The sequence below is a fragment of the Apium graveolens genome, chromosome 5 (assembly GCF_009905375.1).
Source record: "Apium graveolens cultivar Ventura chromosome 5, ASM990537v1, whole genome shotgun sequence".
In the NCBI taxonomy this organism is placed as follows: Eukaryota; Viridiplantae; Streptophyta; class Magnoliopsida; order Apiales; family Apiaceae; genus Apium; species Apium graveolens.
Window position 1 is genome coordinate 211,087,003 of NC_133651.1, and position 21,397 is coordinate 211,108,399.

Consider the following 21,397-nt stretch of genomic DNA (forward strand, 5'->3'; position numbering starts at 1 on the left):
ACAGTGATGCAAGTTGGATAGCTAAGAAGTCTGGTTCCAATGGAGTGACTGGATACGTGTTCACCTTGGCTGGTGGAGCAATATCCTGGAAGTCAAACAGACAGACTATTGTTACTCGGTCTACTTTTGAGGCTGAGTGGTGTGCACTTGATGCCACAGGGACGGAGGCTGAATGGTTACACGGACTTATGTCTGCAATACCTGTAGTAAGCAGACCGCTCCCTGCTATTGCTATTCACTGTGATAGTCGAACAACTATCGACAAGATTAGCAGTAAAAAGCATAATGCTAAAACTAAGAGACACATCCAAGTTAGACTCAAGTCTATAAGGGGTTTAGTGACTGATAGGATCATAGCTATAGAGTTCATAGGAACTCAGAATAATATAGCTGATCCTCTTACTAAAGGACTGGAACCTGCAGTGGTCCTTAAGTCAATGTTGGGGATGGGATTGTCAACCCATCATAATTCATCAACAGTGGGAACCCAATACACATGAGAGGAGATCCCTCGAAGTGTATTCAATGGGTAATAACAAGCTGTAAGGATGAGTTGGTAGTACCTTTGCTACATAGATGATACTATAGTATCTGAGTCTATCCCCTGTAAACCTAGAAGGTACTGACACTGCCAGAAAAGCAAGAGTGTTAAAACTCTGAATGGGATCAAGTCATTTGACGAGATAGAGGCAGTATATCTCTGGAGATGCCCAGCTAAGCGAATGTAATTGTGTGGTCGCAATTAGAGGATAGGGTTAATCCTTGAAGCATTCGACGAACAGGATCGAGACATGACCATTAATGTCTTAAAGCCGTAGATTGGCACCATAACCTTTGACTTGTTATCGTCTATGGAATATGGTTATACTAAACGGATTAAGATTCAAGGTGAAACATTCCATCTGAGTCCGATAGCCATTGAAGTAGAGGAATTAGGAGGGTTCAAACCCGGAAGGGTACCGACTCTGAAAAACAAGTCATGATGGGAAATTGATCACATTTCTGTATGGATTTGTGGGGGATTGTTAGAAAATTAGGATTTTAGAGCTTAATTTAATTATGTTCTTGATGTTAATCCTAAAATCTAATGATTGAAAATTGTTCAATGATATTTGAACTTAAATTTTCATGTATGGTTTTAAGAATTTTCTTAATGAAATCCATATGAAATGAGAGTTGAAAGTAGCTTGGAAAAGCTTGGAAAATTTGAGAATGTTTGTCCCACATTGAAATAAATAAAGGGGGTTGTGTGCTTTATATGGTATTACCCACATGAGTAGTATACAACTACTAAGGTGTGTGATGGTCCATTGTGTTGTTGTGTGCTTCACGCGCACACACACACACACGCGCGCGCCCGCCCCGCCACGCACCGCACCAGACCGGGTCGGGTCGAAGGGCGATTTGGGCGAATGTCTCGGCGTCTCGCGTACGCGAGGCGACCTGGGCGAGGATTTTATTTATTTGAGAATTATTTTAATTCGAATTTATTTATCGGTGATTGGATTATTGGGCTGGGTTCTGAAATAGGCTAAGTAGTCTAAATATATTAAACCTGCAAATAATCTGATCTGTAACAAGTTCTGATATTAGAATCAGAACTTAAGAACTGATGAATAAAATCAGAACTTAACAAGTTCTGATATCAGAATCAGAACTTAAGTACTGATGAGTCGAATCAGAACTTAAGTACTGATGAGTTAAATCAGAACTTAACTTAAGTTCTGATAATAATGTGGGTGTTAATGTGAAAAGCTGTTACAAATAATTTAAATTCAAAAGCTGATCAGTTTTGATTTTTTCATTAATGAATTCAAAATTTGATCAGTTTTTATTTTTTATTAATGAAGCAGTTTAATTCAGACATTAAGTGTGTTGACAGTTTCATTTTTCCTCTCATATAAATAGAGGCTAAACTGAATGAATAAATATACAACACACTACATTCTCATCTCTTCTCTTCAACCTCTCTGCATTTCTCTCCCACAAGAACTGAAGTGCTGATATTTTCCGGCGACTGAGGTGCTGGTCGAAGTGGAGGTTTTGTTGCTGCTGTTAACATAAACTCCGAGCTGTTTTATCCTGGTGGAGATATTGCGCACATCCCAAACGCAGCAGGTAGGGGGCAATAATCTCTTCAAGAGCAGCCAGGACTTCGAGCAAGGCCTGGTGACTCAGCTGTAATCATTTTCTTGGCGTTTTGTATCTGTAAACCTTTATTTCAGTCACTGTTGAAAGCTATGGTTTCGGGTACATCTTTCTTTCTCTCTACGTTATTTCAGTTACTGATTTTGTTTAACTGCATGTTTTGTTTTGTTAACTGTGGTCTTGGCCTAAACTTGTTAAATTCTTTATACACTTGCCTCTATGTTGCTATACTTGTTAGTGAGATTCTCAACAGGATGTTTGTACTAGTTTGTGTTGATAGTTTGTAATAATGTTTACTTCCGTAGGAAGATAAATAAACTGGGATTTGGTACGTTTATATTATAAATAAGGTTGTGGTTTGTGGACATACTTTAAACTGTTTCGATCCGTGGAATATGGTAAGTAGGGTCATTGCATATCTTATTATATTCTTAAACAAGTTTATATATGGTGTGTAGGGGGGTTGTGGACCCCAAACTTCTGACCCGGCTTTGGATGGTGTCACATTCCTCACTCAGCTAACTCTCTCTCCCAAACAAGATTAAAGCATAAATTGAAGACAAATGGAAGGCAAGTCTCCCAAGTTCTCTCTGGCTCGAATCGACATGTCTGTGGCTCGAATTTAAAGGTAAATACTTATTTCCTTGATTTTGTTGGTAAATTAGTTAAAAATGGGGTTTGAGTGAATTGATAAGTATATATATCTTAATTAGAGTTTTGTTCTATTTCATGACCGTTTTTTCTATTATTAATTGGGGTTTTATTTTGCAATCAATTAGGGCTTCAAAATTAAGGGATCGAGTTAATTGGATTTCTGAATTATTTCGTTCATATAGAAGAGTGAATTTACGATGTGGTGATATACTAAGGATTTATTGAGGGACCACTGTGTATCTAATTAATAGAGACAACAATGCAGCCTATCTTTACACTTGGCCTCGCAGAGGTGATTAATTTAATTTTCGTTACACTTTAGTTTGATCTTACTGCACTAATAATATTTGTAATCTAAATTGGAGTGAATAACCATGGTGATATTTGTACATGTACACATTTTTTGGAGTGGGAATATAGTCATTTTTCAAGGTCTTCGGTGACGAGTTGCTTCAAGCACCTTTCAAAGTAAGGTGTTACATTTTATTTGAATCTCATGTATAGTGGTATTGAAGAGAAGTACTAATTTAGCTTTTTTGATTTTGAGCATTTATATATTGGAAGACAGAATGCTCTAGGGTGCATAAGATGTTTGTAGGATGGGGAGAAGCGATAATTGAAGCATCTGAAGAGCAAATTATTGCTTTGAGTGATCACCAAGAAGGTGGGATCTGGCCTTTTAGCGAGTCAAAAGGTACTAAATGCATATAATTTGCTTAATATCCACGACCATTTTATGTTGTATAGTTTGGACTTAATTTAGATGGCCTAGCTGTTTGTATAATTAAAATAGCAATATGTTTTGTTTCATAGAACATGCAAAAGTCTATATATTATCGGATGGGCTGGGTGCAATATGGTTAGTGGATGTTCCGGTTAGGTTATTATCAGTTGGACATGTGTAATTGATAAATTAAAAAATGTAATCAATATATTGTCAAGAAGATTTTTGTGAACTAGGTGCTTAAGTTTAAACAATCTTCCACGAGAGATCCTAACACGATACAAATATGTATGCACTAAAATTAGCCAATTAAGTTGTGTGTAAAGTAATATCTAGGCAAATGTATCTTGTCCACTTTGATTTCATTTTTCAATGAGAAATCTAATAAATGCATACTATACATCTCATTTGTTACATATATATTTTGTCATGTGTGGTCTGTCAAAAATTTCACAGGTTCATAGATTTCTTCTCTGGTCCAAGTAGGAACTTGATCAGTCATACTATTACACTATTTGACTAGCTTAAAAAATTATAGCACAGTAAACTAATACTAAACCTAAGTATTGTTCGTTAATTTCTTATATAAAGTATTGTTATTTTTTTGTAAATGTGAACCTAAAAAGGAACATGTTTTAGTTGCTATGAATTTAACTTTGTGTTTTAGGATATGTTCAATGGAGTTAATTTTTATACGGCTTCTGTACTCAATCGGTCACGATTTTGTAGAGCATCATGCTTCTGTGTAACTATATATGGAAGTATAACTAATGTTGTACACTTTCTTTGTAATTTTCCGTTCCGTGAACAGTTAGTTACCAGAATACTACTTCAATAACAAAAGTCTTACTAATTCTGAAAAAACTCTATTGACATGCTTGGCCCATCTTTTTATGCATGTATCAAATCTTTGTAATTGTCAAATTTAGGAGTTGCTTTATATCAGATTATACACAATACCTGACTTGTAGCCTGTAGGTAAACTTTGACACCATATGATTTGTGTATTTAGTATATATTTTATCAATGTTCTAGATTACAATCTACAAAAACAGGCTATCTTCCAACTTTAATACTTGCCCGGTGCATATATGTAGTTCCATTTGCAATGATGGGAATGGCTAAACTAGAAGGATATGTATAGAGAAGTAAATTTTCGATACAACTTTTAGTAGTTAAATTACTTTCGTGCAATTTTTTAAAAGTCTCTTTCCTTGATTTTTACTTTTCAATTTTTAATGTCAATCGATGATTCACTCTTCCTGCACTCGTTTATTTTATATCCTCTATATAATATTGTCTTCTACAAGCACTACATCATAGATGGCCTATCGCAATGGTTTAATCATGCATGTTCCAAAATTATGTTACCTTAGGTATGCTCATCTTAGCCTACCACAACGTAGTATTTTTGATGTTACCATAGCCTTTAAAACATGTTACTATAGCTTCAAAGTGTTACATACTAGTACCATGTGGCAATTTATGTTACAATAGGGTATTATTGGATAAAAAAGTAGTATATTTTACAAACAATTAAATATATATAATTATTTGACATGAAAATTAATCAATTTTTATAATATAATTAAGCAAAAATATTAATATTAGTTAAGATTGATAAAATATTTTTTTTAAAAAAAATTTATAAACTGTATTAATTAATAATTGATAAATTTTTATCAATAAAAAATTTAAAGACAATTAAAACTTAATTTTTTTAAAAAAAGAGATGAAATTAGCTTGGCTTTTTCAAGCGGACTCAAATTTTTTGGAGAAGCGCTAAAATTTCAAACAAATTAACTTCTCCCTCTAATTTCATTCTCCCTCATTCTCTCACTCTCTCTCTCATTCTCTCTCTCCCAGTAGCTATTCTCTTTCATTCCTCTCCCGAGCTAGGGTTTCTAATTGGGGGTAACATTTTGGCGAAGCTGGTCATATTTTGGAGAAGCGGGTCACAGATTGGAGTTAGGGTTTCTAATTGGGGTTTCAAATCAGCTTGCGGTTCAACATTAAGGTACTACATCTCTCTCTCTCTCTCTCTCTCTCTCTGTTTCTCTCTCTCTCGCTCTCGCTCTCTCTGATTTTGTGTATCTCTCTCTCTCTCTATCTCTCTCTCTCTCTCTCGCCCCCTCTATTTCTGTTAGTTTCTTCTCTAATTTGTTACATGCGTGTTTTTGTGTATTTTATACATGTATATGTATGTTACATGCATGTTTTTGTGTAATTTTAATTGGAATTGGGGTTTTTTATTTTTGTAGATCTGTAAGTGTGATTTTTGTATTAAATTTGTTTCTCGATATTTGCTTTTTATCCGGTTGATTTTCATGTTAGGCTTTAGTTATAACTTACATGTAAATCATCATAGTCAAGTGGATATAATTGATTGTGTAAGTAGATATCTGTTGTCTCTATAATGCAATTGTTTATGAGTATTTACATTTATGTTAATTTGACCTTTATTCCTGAGAGTTTCAACCCTTTACGAGTATTTAAATTTTTGTTAACATCAACTGTCACAGTTCGGTAGGTAGGAGGAGTGGGATAATACGGAAATGGGTGTATGTACATGTATATTAATGGTCATATAACATGGATTCGATACGTATAATCTAATATGGATTTACGATTTCAGGGCTGTGTTGTTATGCTGTGTTGTTATTAATACATATAATCTATAATATTGGTTTAGGATTTCACTTCTGCGTTGTTATTAGTACGCATATCTAACATGGGTTTAGGGTTTCACGGTTGTATCGTTATTAGTATGTACAACCAATGAAAAGGAGAACATAAAATATTACCTCGGTCTGCTTAGGGCTTCACGGCTGCGTTGTGTTGTTAGAACGTATAACCAATATGGGTGTATGGTTTCACGACTACGTTGTTTTCTTTTAGGAATATAACATTATTGTCCTATTTTCTGTAGTGATGGACGATGATCTAAGTCAATAGATAACCCTTCCAAAATACAGTACACCTTACATTAAGGGGATAAAGGATTTTTTAGAAAATGCATTTCCCAAATTTTCCGTAGGCGATGAAATGTTGTGCCCTTGCAAGAATTGTAGAAATGGCAAGTGGCATACTCAAGATCTTATTTATGATCATCTTATTTGTCATGGCCCTTGTCCATTGTATGCGAATTGGATTTGTGAGGTTTCGAGCAAAGATCATAGGATAGATATTGAACGGGCAGAAAATATGGGTTTTGAAGATTCCTTTACCTTCGGAAATAATTTGGACGAGATGTTCCATCGTACTAATGATAATACTGGACCGAATGATGATGCCAAAAAATTTTATGGCCATCTTGTAGAAGGAAAGCAGCCCTTATATCCGGGCTGCAAAAAATTTTCCCGCTTAAGTTTTATCATTAGGCTGTACTCTTTAAAGTGCATTCATGGGATTTCGGAGTCGGGTTTCGGGGATTTATTAGAGCTGATAAAAGATGCTTTTCCAGAAGCACACATTCCTTTGTCTTTTAATGCGGCAAAGAATGTTATTAAAGATTTAGGGCTCGATTATCAAAGGATACACGCCTGCCCCAATAATTGTATGCTGTTTTGGGCTGAAAATGAAAAAGAAGAAAATTGTAAAACTTGCGGTGCTTCAAGGTGGGTCGTAGTGGAAAAAAAAGGCGCCGTGGACAATAATGAGAAGAAGTTAATTCACAAGGTCCCGGCAAACGTGATGCGCTACTTTCCACTCAAAACAAGGTTGCAATGCATGTTTATGAGCAAAGAGTTATCAGAACTGATGTTATGGCATGCAAAAGGTCGAAGAAAGGATGGCAAACTTCGACATCCCGCTGATGCTGAGGCTTGGAAGGCATTGGATGCTCGTTATCCTCAATTTTCATCCGAGAACAGAAACATTAGATTGGGCCTAGCCGCTGATGGTTTCAATCCTTTTCGTACTATGAACATAAGTCATAGTACTTGGCCAATTATTTTGGTTAACTACAACCTTCCCCCCTGGCTGTGTATGAAGCAAGAGAATCTAATTCTCTCAACACTCATATCTGGTCCCGAGTCTCGGAAGAATAATATAGATGTCTTCATGCAACCTTTAATTGCTGAACTGAATGAGCTATGGGAAGTAGGCATTGAGACTTATGATGCCCTTACTGACCATACTTTCAACTTGCACGCTTCTTTACTTTGGATAATTAGTGATTTTCCCGGGCTAGCAATGCTATCTGGATGGAGCACAAAAGGAAGACTAGTTTGTCCAGTTTGCAATTATGAAACATCCTCTATGTACCTAAAACATAGTCGGAAAATGTGTTACATGGACCATAGGAGATTTCTCCATCCCGAACACCCATGGAGGCTTGATAAAAGAAAATTTAATGGTCAAATTGAATTGAGAGGTTTTCCAGAGGTTCTAACTGGAACAGACATTGAAGAATTATTGGCAGGATTTGTAAATCATTTTGGGGGGAAGAAACCAGAAAAGAAAAGAAAGCGCCAAAAAAATAAGATTAAGTCGAATTCGCCTTTCAAGAAAAAATCAATATTCTTTGATCTGCCTTACTGGAAGCACAATGTTTCTCGACATAACCTTGATGTTATACACATCGAGAAGAATGTGTGTGATAAAGTACTTGGCACATTGCTCAATATTGCTGGAAAAACAAAAGACCATATAGCAGCTCGCCTAGATTTGCAAGAATTTGGCATCAGAAAGGTCCTCCATCCTATTCTATCAAGTGACGGGAAACACCTTGAAATAAGGGCTGCGATATTCGACATGACAAATGAAGAGAAAGATTTATTCTGCTCTGTCCTTAAAAATGCTAAATTGACATATGGAAGTGCCTCTAATATCAGCCGGTGTGTGCACATGAAGGAGAGAAAGGTATCTGGCTATAAGAGTCATGATGCTCACTTTTTCATGCACTACTTATTACAATTTACAGTGAAGAAATCTTTAAAACCGGAGGTTGCAGTCCCTTTTATCAGATTAGGGGCCTTCTTAAGAGGTATTTGGAGTAAAGTCATCGACTTACGTGATCTTAAGAGGCTGCAAACAGAAATAATTGAAATTATTTGTCAATTTGAGACTATATTCATTCAGGCTTTTTTTGATGTGATGGTCCACCTTTTGATTCACTTGTGCCAAGAAATTGAATTTGGTGGACCGGCCCATGTTCGAAGTATGTGGCCAATTAAGCGCTATTTAAATAAATTGAAATCTTATGTGCGGAATAGATCTAAACCAGAGGGATGTATCGTCGAGGGTTACCTGGCCGAAGAATGCTTGATATTTTGTTCAAGATTCTTGGGTGGCCATGGAGGATGAAAAATTACCAAGGCTACAAAATTTGAAAGTTTTCCAGAAAAAGTAGAATTTCCTATTGGTTCACGCAGAAATAAAGATGGAAAGGCTGTGAATTTAGTTGAAGTTGAATGGATGGCTATTCATCGTTATATTCTATTCAACTGCGGGAATAAAGAAATTGATAGTTTAATCAAGTAAGATTCTAGCTACTAATTGTGTTTAACTGTTATAGAATTAGAACCTGTTTTGTCTTGATTTTTAACTAGGTAATTGTTGTAGGGAGCATCGAATCTTAATAGAAGGACAAGCCAAGTCAAAAAGATACAATCGTGAGAGAGAACATTCTGAAGATTTTTGGAAATGGATGAAGGGGGAGGTCGGAAAAAAAGATAACATTTCAAAGGAATTGGAAGTGCTTGCAATGGGCCCTAATCAATTAGCGAAGAAGTATAGTGGTTATGTACTTAACGGATATCGATTCCATACAAAGTACCGAGATGCTAAATGTACAACCCAAAATAGTGGGGTATTTCTAACTGCTTTGACTACTAGCTTTGCTAGTTCAAAAGATCAAAATCCACTGTTCGGCGATGTCAATTACTACGGAGCAATTGAAGAGATTTTTGAAGTTGATTATTGGGGAGAATTTTCTGTAGTGGTGTTCAAGTGTTGTTGGTATAAGGAAGAGAAAGATCTATATGGGTTAACTCGAGTTAATTTTAACAGATTATGTCAGAAGTCTGATCCATATGTGCTAGCTTCACAGGTGCAGCAAGTCTTCTACGTAGAAGATCCTACTGAAAAGATGATGTATAATGTTATAAAGAAATTGCCAAGGGATTGGTGTGATGTCGAAGCTGAAAATGCAAATGAAGAAGCCGAGGATCCAGTTTTACATGATTTACACACTAGTGTTCCTCTAGAAACAGACACGGATATTAACTGGTGCAGAGATGATGTCCCAACACGACAAGTCCCCATCAAGGCTAGAACAAACGAAGAAACTACTTAAATTTGTAATTCGAAATATGTAACTACCAAGGGCCTAGTTTCTGATGTATCAACTGTTAATGAAGTGACTTCTTAATTGCCTAATTTATCATGTTTTAATGTATTTTCTTTTAATTAATTAACTTGTTCTTAATATAATGTTCTATTAGTTTTAAATCTGCCCTGCTCTTTATGCGATCGCTTCTTAATTTAGAGCATTATTAAATTTATTGACTTGCATACTGCTCTTTTAATGTTTCTTTTAAGTGTTTATTTTTAAGTGTTTTTTATTTAAGTGCCATGTCTCAGATTATTTTAATGATTTCATCTAATTATACTTTCTCAATTTTTTGTAGGATGGCATACATAAATCTCAGGTTGTACCACCAGGGTAAGTTTCAGCCTACACGGTATGTCGGTGGTAAAGCACTTATTATAAGGAATGTCGAAGTAGATAGGTTTTCGTACCCTGTATTGATGGATTATGTCAAGGATGACCTTGAATATTCAGAAATTGGAGGGATTTATATGAGAAAAGGTGATAAGCAGGGGGGGTGGCAGTTGGTGGCCAATGATGTGGACTTGTGTTCATTAACTGCAGGAGCTGCAGACGGTGAAAATGTTGATTTTTATCTTGACAATGTCGTTGATAGCACTATCGAACCAATGGATCAGATGTAGCCATTTGTAATAATACGGCCAAGAAAGGATATCTTAGCAGGTAATATATTAATTTCATTTCAGAAATATACCTTAATTGTAGGGGCATCAAAAATATATAGGTGTTACTACATTTAGATTTTATTCAAACTCGTAATTATTGTTTTTATGTCTTTATAGCTAAAAAGCAAGTCAAGCGACAGTTTGTAACCACTCATCAACTACAGCAACAGAAGATGAACAAGAAGGCAAACCAAGTTGATAAGGCTGGGAAGAGGAACTCAAAGAACTTTCCCCTAGAGGGTACTCGAAAGTCACCACGGCTTTCTAGAGTGCAGGAAATCACTGATGGTGATGATTGTGAAACTCCTCCAAGTGTTAGGAGGAAGTTGAGTTTACATGATACTCATGAAGATGAGCGTATGGGAGAAAATGAACTGGAGGTTAGCATATAATTCAGTAATACCTATAATTTTCTTGTTAGATTATTGTTGTTTAAGTAGATGTAAGTACATGTATGTAACCCCTTTATTAATCCAGTAATTCCGTCATACCTATATTAACATGAATTTATGTGAAATTGCAGAAACTACCCCCTCCACCTCCTCTAACGGAGTATGAAAAACTGAGAGCTGTCACAGTAAAGAGGAACAATGAAGTATTTTTTGCCCTCAATCTTCCTACACTCTCTTCTGAAGTGAGAAACTCAATCTTAAAAGATAAATCCAAAAAAAAGAAGCATGTGCAAGAGGGGAGCGATGAGGAATATGATCCAGCTGTGGATCTTGAGGATGGTGGATCGGGAACTCAAAGGAAGGCTGCTAGTAAGGATGGTGGATCAGGAACTGAAAAGGTATGTCATAAATGTCATAAAGCTATCATTTTCAGATTTTCTAAATTCTTCCCCAAATGTTTCATCGGGGTTGATAGTTTGTAATTCATATATACACAAACATTGAGTTTTACATGATTTATGTTTCAGAGAGGGAAAACTGAGAAAAGCAAGGTGCTTATTGGACGTGGACCAACAACACGGTCACGAGCCAATACTGTTATATCACAGAAGCAAGGAACCGAGGATGCTACTGAGAAGGAAAAATAGTCATTATCATATATGGAACCTGCAGAACCTCTGATTCAGCTACCGTCTATTGAAGCAAATGGTTCAATGGAGGCTTTTTGGGCTATGCGAAAGCGCCAAAAGGAAGCAGCTGCAGCGACATCGAAGATTTCTCCAAGTACAACTGCAACTACAAAGACTGCTATAGAAAATGTTGTTGAAGAAAATGTTTTTCCGGACATTGAAGAAGAGGAGGAAGGAGGTATCTTCTTTCCTTTATTTATGATTACATAAACTGATTATTTATAAAGGAATTATTCCTTTAAGGCCCCTTAAAGAATACTCACTTTGAGGCTACCCACATTCATATATTTTCCATAATTGATTAATTTGCATCAGTTTAGTAAATTACTTATAATTGAGGTTAATTGGCATAAGGGTATTTATGTCATTTAAGTTAATGAAATTGTGAAGTTCACCATGGTTAATTATGTGATAGATGTAAAACTTCTTGCATAAATTTAATTAGCATATGTAATCTATAATGCTGTTAATTGTTATTTGTGTTTTTATATAATTATTAAAACACAACCCCCATGAGAATTAATGTATTCTTTATGACAGTAGGTCCTTTAGAGTGTCCAGAATCCAAGGTATGCGTTATCTATATTTATCATTTTAAAAATAAGGGCTGCTTATTATAAAGACACCCATTAAAAAAATAAAAACTAAAAATAAGACATCTTTATAGATCAATCTTTGAAATACGACATATTAGAAAAACACCCATAAATATAATCAAATTTATTATAATATTCCTACTTTGTTTGATTTTCCTGCAAGTAATTTTTGCTCATATGTAGTTGAAGTTCCTATAAGGTTGAGAGGACCGACGAGGATGGATAGGGTTCATACCAGAAATATGGACCATCGAGTTGTCCTTCAGATGAATGAAAGGTTCCAACCCGTTTCAGATGAGGATAAAGTAATTTCTGAACTTAGTAACTTCTTGGGGACACTCGCAAAGCGATGCGTCATTTACCTATGTTTCTTGGCGTGATGTTCCGAAAACTTTGAAAAATACACTGTGGAATTATGTCAAGGTATCACATACATTGTTTAATTATCGAGATTTATTTTTTTGCAACATTACCTTTGGTTAACTGTACTTGTGTTCTTTATTTTGTTGACTTTTTCCAGCAAAGATACATTATACCTGATGAATGTGAAACATGGGTGTTGAAAACCATTCCGTCATCTTGGAAGACACGTAAGAGCCGAATTAAGAAGGCGCATTATAAAGCATTTGAAACTGATGAAGAACGGATGTAAAATAGGCCAAATGATATTCCCCTTGAGAGTTTCAAGATGTTGCTGGAGTACTGGAATGATGAAAGCATTAAGGTTTTCTAATTCCCCTTGCACTTTCATATTTAATTATGTATTTATATTTGATCTAAGTGACATAAAGGTATTTCACATTTTTGTAGAAAAGAGCAGCGACAAATGCAAGAAGTCGATGTCAGTATACAGACACACACACTACTGGTCCAAAGACTTTCGCACAAATTCGAAACAATATGGTATGGCCAGAATCTCAATTACGCAAATTAACCTCAATAAGCTAGTTGTTACGCAAATATATGAATGTGGGTAGCCTTCTGGTTACATATATTACTATATATCTAGAAATTAATTTCTATATTTCTTTTGGCTAACTTGTTCATTTTTGTCAGAAAAAAAGGCAAAGAATCAGCGTCCACAACCTGAAGCAGAGGTTTTTGTTGAGACTCGTGAGCGTACTGATGGTCGTGAGTATAAGACCAACACTGAAGAAATAAAAAACAAGATTGTAAGTGTTTTTTATTAATCTTAGTGCTTCTGAATATCCGTTAATGTCGCAAGATGGTTAATTAGTTGTGTTTTATGATTTATTTGGTGTTTAGAAGTTTTATTTATGTACCTGCATGCATTTTTATTTAATGATTACTAATTGTGAATTTAATTGGATTAAATTATTCGGTTATTTTGAAATTAGTTAGTGAAGCATTTAAATTATTGTGTGACCAAGTGTTCGTTTATTTTTCTGGTATGTAGAAAAAGATTAAGGAAAAAATCAGTACGAGCGAAGATCCCAACGAGGAACTACTTTCTGATGGAAAAAAACATGGGCCATCTTGGCTCCATGGAAGATGTCCTGATGCTGCAAAAGGTTACTCCAGTACTGCTGGTTCGACAAATACTTATGTACATGAGTTGGCAGGAAAGATAAAGCAGACTCTGGTGAGTGAAATCGAGGCATCGATGACAAAGAAGGTACAAGAAGAAGTGGATATGCAAGTCAACAAGAAGGTGCAGGAGAATATGGCCTGGTTACTTAAGAAAATAGCCGACGCAAATCCAGGCATCACAATCAACCATCAAGATTTCAGCACAACCAGCGATAATGACAATTACCTCACACCAGTTACCGGAGGCTCTGGACTTTAGATTTCAGATGTGCACCTTTTTACATATCTTATTTTGCGTACTAGTAACAAGTGTTATCGTACTAGCTTTTGGATGTTTATTTATCGTCCTAGACTAAGTAACTGTTCTTTGGAGTATGTGGAGTATGTGGAGTTGGTGAATTGTGTGAAACCGCAGTATTTGGTGGGGGTTTGTGAAAACTGATATGGAGTTTGGTTGAAATTGTTTATTTGGTTGACTTGGATGAAAAACAGATTTTATGGCATGTTGAATTTATAAACCATTCCTGTCATTTTTTTTTTGAAAAATATGTTACATTAGGTACTAAAAATGTTACAAAGAAATTGGTATAATACAAAACATTACTGTTACAATATGTATCAAATGTAACATTAAAGTATGTCTATAGTATCACATTATGTATGTTACCTTTGCAAACAAATAGGGCCCCAAAATGGGGCCCACCAGTGGGCCCTACATGTGGGCCCCATTTTTTTTTGAAAATTCTGAGTCCAAAGGTAACATATATGTTGTGATACTATAGACATAGATTAATGTTACCTTTGACAGCTATTGTAACATAAAAGTGAATGTTACAGCAGGGCAAAAGTAATGTTACCTTAGGGACCAAAGGTAACTCGAAAAAAAGCAGCTTAATTTTTATGTTACCTTAGGCCTTTTTCTGGCTGTGGTAACACTTTTTTGGGCCTGTTGTAACATTTTCTTGGTGTTGCTGTAGGCCATTTATGGTATTGTGAAGTAATCTACTTATTATATTTTAAAGTATCTAAAGAATTTTGAATTATATCTTATATTTCTGTAGAAATCATTTAATATATTATAAAAGTCTTTTTTTAAGGCAGACTTCTTTATGACATATATCTTGACAAGAATTGTCTTTGGAAATTTTTCACAGGGGTTATTTATCTTGAACTATATTAAACTGCATGCACGAGGCCTTGGAAAAAATAAAAATCTGTATCTATATTCACTGCCTTATTAGAGAATTATCCCTTTCATCTGCCTTATTACAGAATTAGTAGAAATAGAGAGAGGTTGGCTTTGACTTGGTAGATAACCTAGTAATTAACATATTTATTTTTACAAAATACTTCTTTCCTGATTTGTGACTTTGTTGTATTTTTAAGTTTTACTTTTTTATATAAGTCAAATTATAGCTTTTGTGACTGTGTTGACTCAAATTATAGCTCTAACTTCTTAGCATTTGGGGTCCTCCCTAATTTTACAAAAGTGACACATTTATGCTTTCCAAGAATACATGGCTCGCAGAATCCAATTATGCCATAAGTGGGCTAATGTAATGCCTAAATAATGTTACAATAGGCCCAAAAAATGTCACATTAGGTCTATTGTAACACCAAGGGGTATTACGTATACGAGCATTAGAATAGATAACCTAATGTAACACTTTTGTGATCTATCGTAACAGAGATAAAAATATTACAATAGGAAATTAATGTAACACCGTAATGCCCAAATGTAACGTAAAATGAGTGATACATTAGGTTCGATTAAGATTGCAAATGTGGACCCCGCATGTGGGTCCAACATCCTATTGTAACAACATGTTTTATCTATTGTAACACTATTTATTGTAATTAAGCAATACTAGCATATGTAATATAACATTATATGTAAATATATATAACACTAGAATAGTCAAATGTAACAGTTATTTTTAATTTTTTTGAAATATATATTTAATTTAAAGAACAATCCCATAATCAATAAAATATCAAATTTACATACATAAGTCTCAATTTTTAAACGAAACTATTAAATAACAGTCTCAATTCTCCAAGTCATACCACTACATACGAGTTTCGTCTTTAACGCTAACAACTACAACTTAACATCCAAGATATCATTGGATAGGAAAAACTACTCTTCGACAATCAACAAGAACTGGTCCAGGTAGTTCATGACTTGATATAGGTTATGCGATCAGCTCGCACTTGTGGCTTCTTTTACCAGGGAAACACCATCTTTGTTCCAAGAATGTACTGCATAAAGTCAACATTAGCGATGAAAAAGCTATAATTTCACTTATATAAAAAGGAAACCCCAAAAACATAACATAGTCAAAAATCAGGAAAGAAATATTTTGTAAGAATAAACATGTAAATTACTAGGTGATCTCCCAAATCAAATCCACCCTCCCTCTATTTTTACTAATTCTTTAGTAAGCAGATGAAAGGGATAATTGTGTAGTAAGTTAGCGAATATAAATACAGATGAAATTCTGACAATCCACTTGTGAAGATATATACCATAAAGAAGTCTGTCTGAAAAAAAAGACTTTTAAAATATATTAACTGATTTCTATATAATTCAAATATATAATTCAAATTTCTTTAAATACTTCAAAATATATAAGTAAATTACTTCTAGAAGACAATGTTATATAGATGAATAGAGGACACTATTAGGTCACACACACTGTAGAAGAGGGTTGAATACAATGTTTATCACAATCAAATCGAATTAAAGAACTCAAGTAACAGAAAACAGACTTTATTCAATATAATAAACTCTGTTACAATATGGAACTGTCCTCTCTCAGTGATGAACAAATATCACGAGAGCTGCTAGAGTTACAATAAATATTATTCTCGATAATGATAAAACTTTTACTGTAAACCCTATGTCTGTGTTTATATACTACATATTTACAAGATAATCGCTAATTGATATGTAATATAATTCTGCTTCCTAAAATATATCAATCAGATATTTTTTCTTCCAAGTATTCTATTCTTCATAGAATTCCTTCTTCATGCATATCTCTTCTTGCGTTTTTCTTGATCTTCTTTTCTTTCAATCAGACGCCTTCCTTATCTGAAAGTCTCCTTAAGTCCTGATATTATCTCCTGATAAATATCTCCTGATAACTTAAGTTCTGACCACTTAAGTTTTGACTTCAGTATAAGTACTGATTTTCAGTTAAGTACTGATTTGTCCTATTTAAGTAAGATCTAAAAAGTAAACAGAAATCATATTAGATATGACATTATCAAATATATCTAATAGATACAAAATAAGTGAGTGCACGAGAAGTGAATCATTGACTAATAGTGAAAACTGAAAACTAAAAATCAAGGCAACAGAGACTTTTAAACAATAGCAGTAAAGTAATTTAACTACTAAAAGTTATATCTAAAATTTACTTATCGATACAAATCCTACTAGTTTGTCCATTCCCATCATTGCAAATGGAATTACATATTTACACCCAGCAAGTACTACAGTTGGAATATAGCCTTTTACTGTAGATTGTAATCCTGGTCTGAGACCAACAAAACAAAGACATATATATATATATATATATGCACCAAAACCTATATAACAACATTGATAAAATATATACTAAATACAAAAATCATATCGTGTCAAAGTTTACACTCCAGGCTACGAGTCAGTTAATGTGTAAAATCTGATATAAAGAAACACCTAAATTTGACAATTACAAAGATTTGATACCTGCATTAAAAGATCCGCCAACCTTGTAAAAGTTTCTTCAGAATGAATAAAACTTTTGTTATTTAAGTAGTATTCCCGTAACTGTTCACGGAACGAAACACCAAAGTACAAAGCCTGCAGAATAAGAGAGTGTACAAATTAATTATACTTCCATATATAGTTACATACAAGCATGATTCTGTAAAATCGTGAACAACTGAGTATAGAATTTTATAAACACCGTGATCAGAAGCCGTATAAAAATTGACTCCTTTGAACATATCCTAAAACACAAAGCTAATCCATAGCTACTAAAACATGTTCCTTTTTAGGTTCACATTTATGAAAAAAATAACAATATTTTATATAAGAAATGAACAGTACTTTAAGTTTAGTATTGGTTTAGTGTGCTATAATTTTTTAAGATGGTCAAATAGTATAATAGTATGACTGATCAGGTTCCTACTTGGACTAGAGAAGAAATATATGAACCTGTGAAATTTCCGAGGGACCACAGATGACAAAGTATATATATGTGACAAATGAGATGTATAGCATGCATTTATCAGATTTCTCTTTAAAAAATGAAATCAAAGTGGACAAGATACATTTGGCTAGATATTACATTACACACAACTTAACTGACTAATTTTAGTGTGTACATATATGTATCGTGTTAGGATCCCTTGTAGAAGATTGCTTAAACTTAGCCTAATTCACAAAAATCTTCTTGACAATATATTGATTACATTTTTTAATTTATCAATTACACATGTCCAACTGATAATAACCTGACCGGAACATCCACTAACCATATTGCATCCAGCCCCATCGAATAATATATAGACTTTAGCATGTTCTATGAAACAAAACATATTCCTATTTTATTAGTACAAAAAGCCAGGCCATCTTAATTAAGTCCCAACTACATAATAGAAAAAGGTCATGGATATTAAGCAAATCATATGCATTTAGTACCTTTTGACTCACTAAAAGGCCAGATCCCACCTTCTTGGTGATTGCTCAGAGCCCTAATTCGGTCTTCGGATGCTTCAATTATCGCTTTTCCGGATAATTCAAATATCTTATGCGCCCTAGAGCTTTTTGTCTGCCAATATATAAATGTTCTACGATCAAAAAAGATAAATTAGTACTTCTCTTCAAGACCACTACACATGAAATTCAAATAAAATGTAACACCTTACTTTGAAAGCCGTTTGAAGCAACTCATCGCTGAAGACCTTGAAAATGACTCTTTTCCCACTCCAAAAAAGTCTACATGTACAAATATCACAATGGTTATTCACTCCAATTTAGATTAAAAATATTATTAGTGATAAGATCAAACTAAAATGAAACGAAAATTAAATTAATCAACTCTGCGACGCCAGGTGTAAAGACAGGCTACAGGAGCTTGATAATACCTAATTTTCATTGTTGTCTCTGTTAATAAGATACACATTGCCCTGAAGAAATCCTTAATATATCACCACACCTTAAATTCACTTTTCTATATGAACGAAACAATTGAGATATTCAATTAACTCGAACCCTTAATTTTGAAGTCCTAATTGCTTGCCAAACAAAACCCCAATTAATCATAGTAAAAAAGCTCATGAAAAAAGAACAAAACTCTAATTAAGATATATATACTTTCCAATTCGCTCGAACCTCATTTTAAACTTAATTACCAACAAAAGGAATAAGTATTTACCTTTAAATTCGAGCCACAAACATGTCCATTCGAGCTAGAGAGATAACTTGGAAGACTTGCCTTCGACTTCTCTTCAATTTGTGCTTTCATCTTGTCTAGGAGAGAGAGTTAGCTAGTGAGAGAGATATCGAGAGAATTGAGGAGTTTGTGAGGAAAAAGGTTTATTAAGTGGGTTTTCATTTTAGGGGGGAACTTTACCCCTAAAATTTCCCAATTTCATTATATATTTTAATTTGTTATTTTGTTTTTAGGATTAACTATTAAAATTATTATTTATTTAATTTGAAAGAAATAGTATCATAAGTATTTATATATAATAAATTTATAATTCATACTTTATTATATACTATATGTTAGAGTAAAAAATAAATCAAAAAAATTGATTCTAGTTTTATAATAATATATTTATTTTTTTATATTATAAAAATATATTATTTTTATTTTAATTTTTTAAATTTAATTATTATAATATTATTTATTAAATTAAGAAAAAATAAAGGAACTTATGTATTTATGTGTACTGTGTTTTTATAAATTTAATTTAATTATATATTACATTTTCTATTCATAAATAAACCAGAATATTATTTTTATACTAATTTCTGATATTAATTTTTTACAAATTTATGATATTATTTTTACTTTAATTTTTTTAAAAAATTAAAAAAATAGTAACTAATGTAACACCATGTGTTAGTGTTACATGTTGTGCAACACCGGCGTTACTCTGCAACCCTGGCTTAGTAGCTATTGTAACACTATTTGAGAGGTGTTATAATAGGACACAAATTTTTTAGCCATGTAACGCTCCTTGTAACAGACGTATATGGTCCAACAACAATTACGTCATTGGACAGATCTCGCTACTATGTCATTTTCATTGATGATTCCACTAGAAAGGTATGGGTTTATTTTTTGAAGAATAAATCATATGGGTTTGCTACTTTCAAGGAATGGAAGACTGAAGTTGAAAATCAGACTGGTTTAAAGGTGAAGAGTTTGATGTCAGATAATGAAGGTGAATACAGTAGTGATGAGTTTAAAAGCTATTACGCAAAATTTGGGATTAGACTGATTAAAACTATTCCAGAGATACCACAACAGAATGGTGTTGTAGAGCGAATGAATAGAACCTTGAATGAGAGGAGCAAGAGTATGAGATTACATGCAGGATTGCCAGAGATGTTTTAGGCTGATGCAGTTAGCACAAGAGCGTATCTCATCAATAGAGGACCTTCAAGTCCATTGGGGTTCAAGTTTCATGAAGAAGAGTGGCAAGAAAAAAGATAAATCTTTCACACACACGAGTTTTTGGTTGTGTATCTTATGTGCGTGTTAAAGATTCCGACAGGGACAAGCTTGATCCGAAATCAAAGAAGTTTATCTTCATTGGTTATGGCTCAGATGATATGGGTTGCCGTTTTTGGGATGAATTGACTAAAAAGGTCGTTAGAAGTAGAGATTTTACTTTTAATGAGAATGGAGTGTATAAGGATAAGCTTGTAGTCGATTCTGAGTTTAGAAAGGAATATCATGAGAAAGAGGAAGCAATGCTTGAAGATATTAGAGATGAAGGGTTTTTAGCACATAAACGCAATGAAAACGTAAATTTAAATCTTAAAAAACCGAAACCCTCCGCAGGATCCATGAAAAAAATAATATTTAATTCGTAGTTCAGTATGTTTACCTTAAGAAGTTTTACGTTAATGGAAAGATGGAGGTCTTTAATAGCAATCCAAGAGCGATGAACGGAAATCCCTAGCAGCTGCTCCTGAAGTGTGAAACACTCCACCGGTATCCACCAAGAAATTGATATAATGAAGGAGGAGGAGGTGGAGAGAATTAGGGTTAGGTAAATTTTTAGGTTGAGGAAAAAATAGGGTTTATAATATTATATTTATAGGCAAAATTTTCAGCTGAAAATTTTTCCATAAAATATTATTTTTATTATTAACCCTTTATTATTCTCAATAATAATTAAAACACCTTTTAATTATTAATCCTTTTTCTAAACACTTTAGAAATAATTCTCTCACTTGATTTAATTTCCAAAAATTAAATTCTTAATTAATAATATTAAGAACTTTTTCTTAATTAATTTATAATCAATTAAATCTCATTTAATCAATTATTAAATTTTCCAATTAATTATTTATTTCATAAATAAATAATTATCAGCCATTGTTAATTAATTCCTCCACCATTAAATCAT

General features: G+C 33.7%; 1 protein-coding gene and 1 long non-coding RNA gene across 2 annotated transcripts; one reads left to right on the forward strand and one right to left on the reverse strand.

Moving 5' to 3' along the window:
- Nucleotides 1-3,390: 3,390 nt before the first annotated feature.
- On the forward strand, nucleotides 3,391-9,824 carry LOC141660649 (uncharacterized). The gene is made up of 8 exons (XM_074467637.1): nucleotides 3,391-3,496; nucleotides 3,616-3,677; nucleotides 4,194-4,336; nucleotides 4,562-4,664; nucleotides 6,219-6,291; nucleotides 6,564-8,687; nucleotides 8,871-9,006; nucleotides 9,092-9,824. The coding sequence occupies exons 1-8, from the start codon at nucleotides 3,391-3,393 to the stop codon at nucleotides 9,822-9,824; spliced, it is 3,480 nt and encodes a 1,159-aa protein (XP_074323738.1).
- Nucleotides 9,825-16,578: 6,754 nt separating this feature from the next.
- On the reverse strand, nucleotides 16,579-19,322 carry LOC141662013 (uncharacterized). Its single transcript, XR_012550208.1, has 5 exons — nucleotides 19,186-19,322; nucleotides 18,677-18,746; nucleotides 18,450-18,598; nucleotides 17,493-17,606; nucleotides 16,579-16,987 (listed from the first exon to the last, which is right to left on the reverse strand). It is a non-coding gene; the product is annotated as an uncharacterized LOC141662013 (long non-coding RNA).
- Between the last annotated feature and the right edge of the window lie 2,075 nt (nucleotides 19,323-21,397).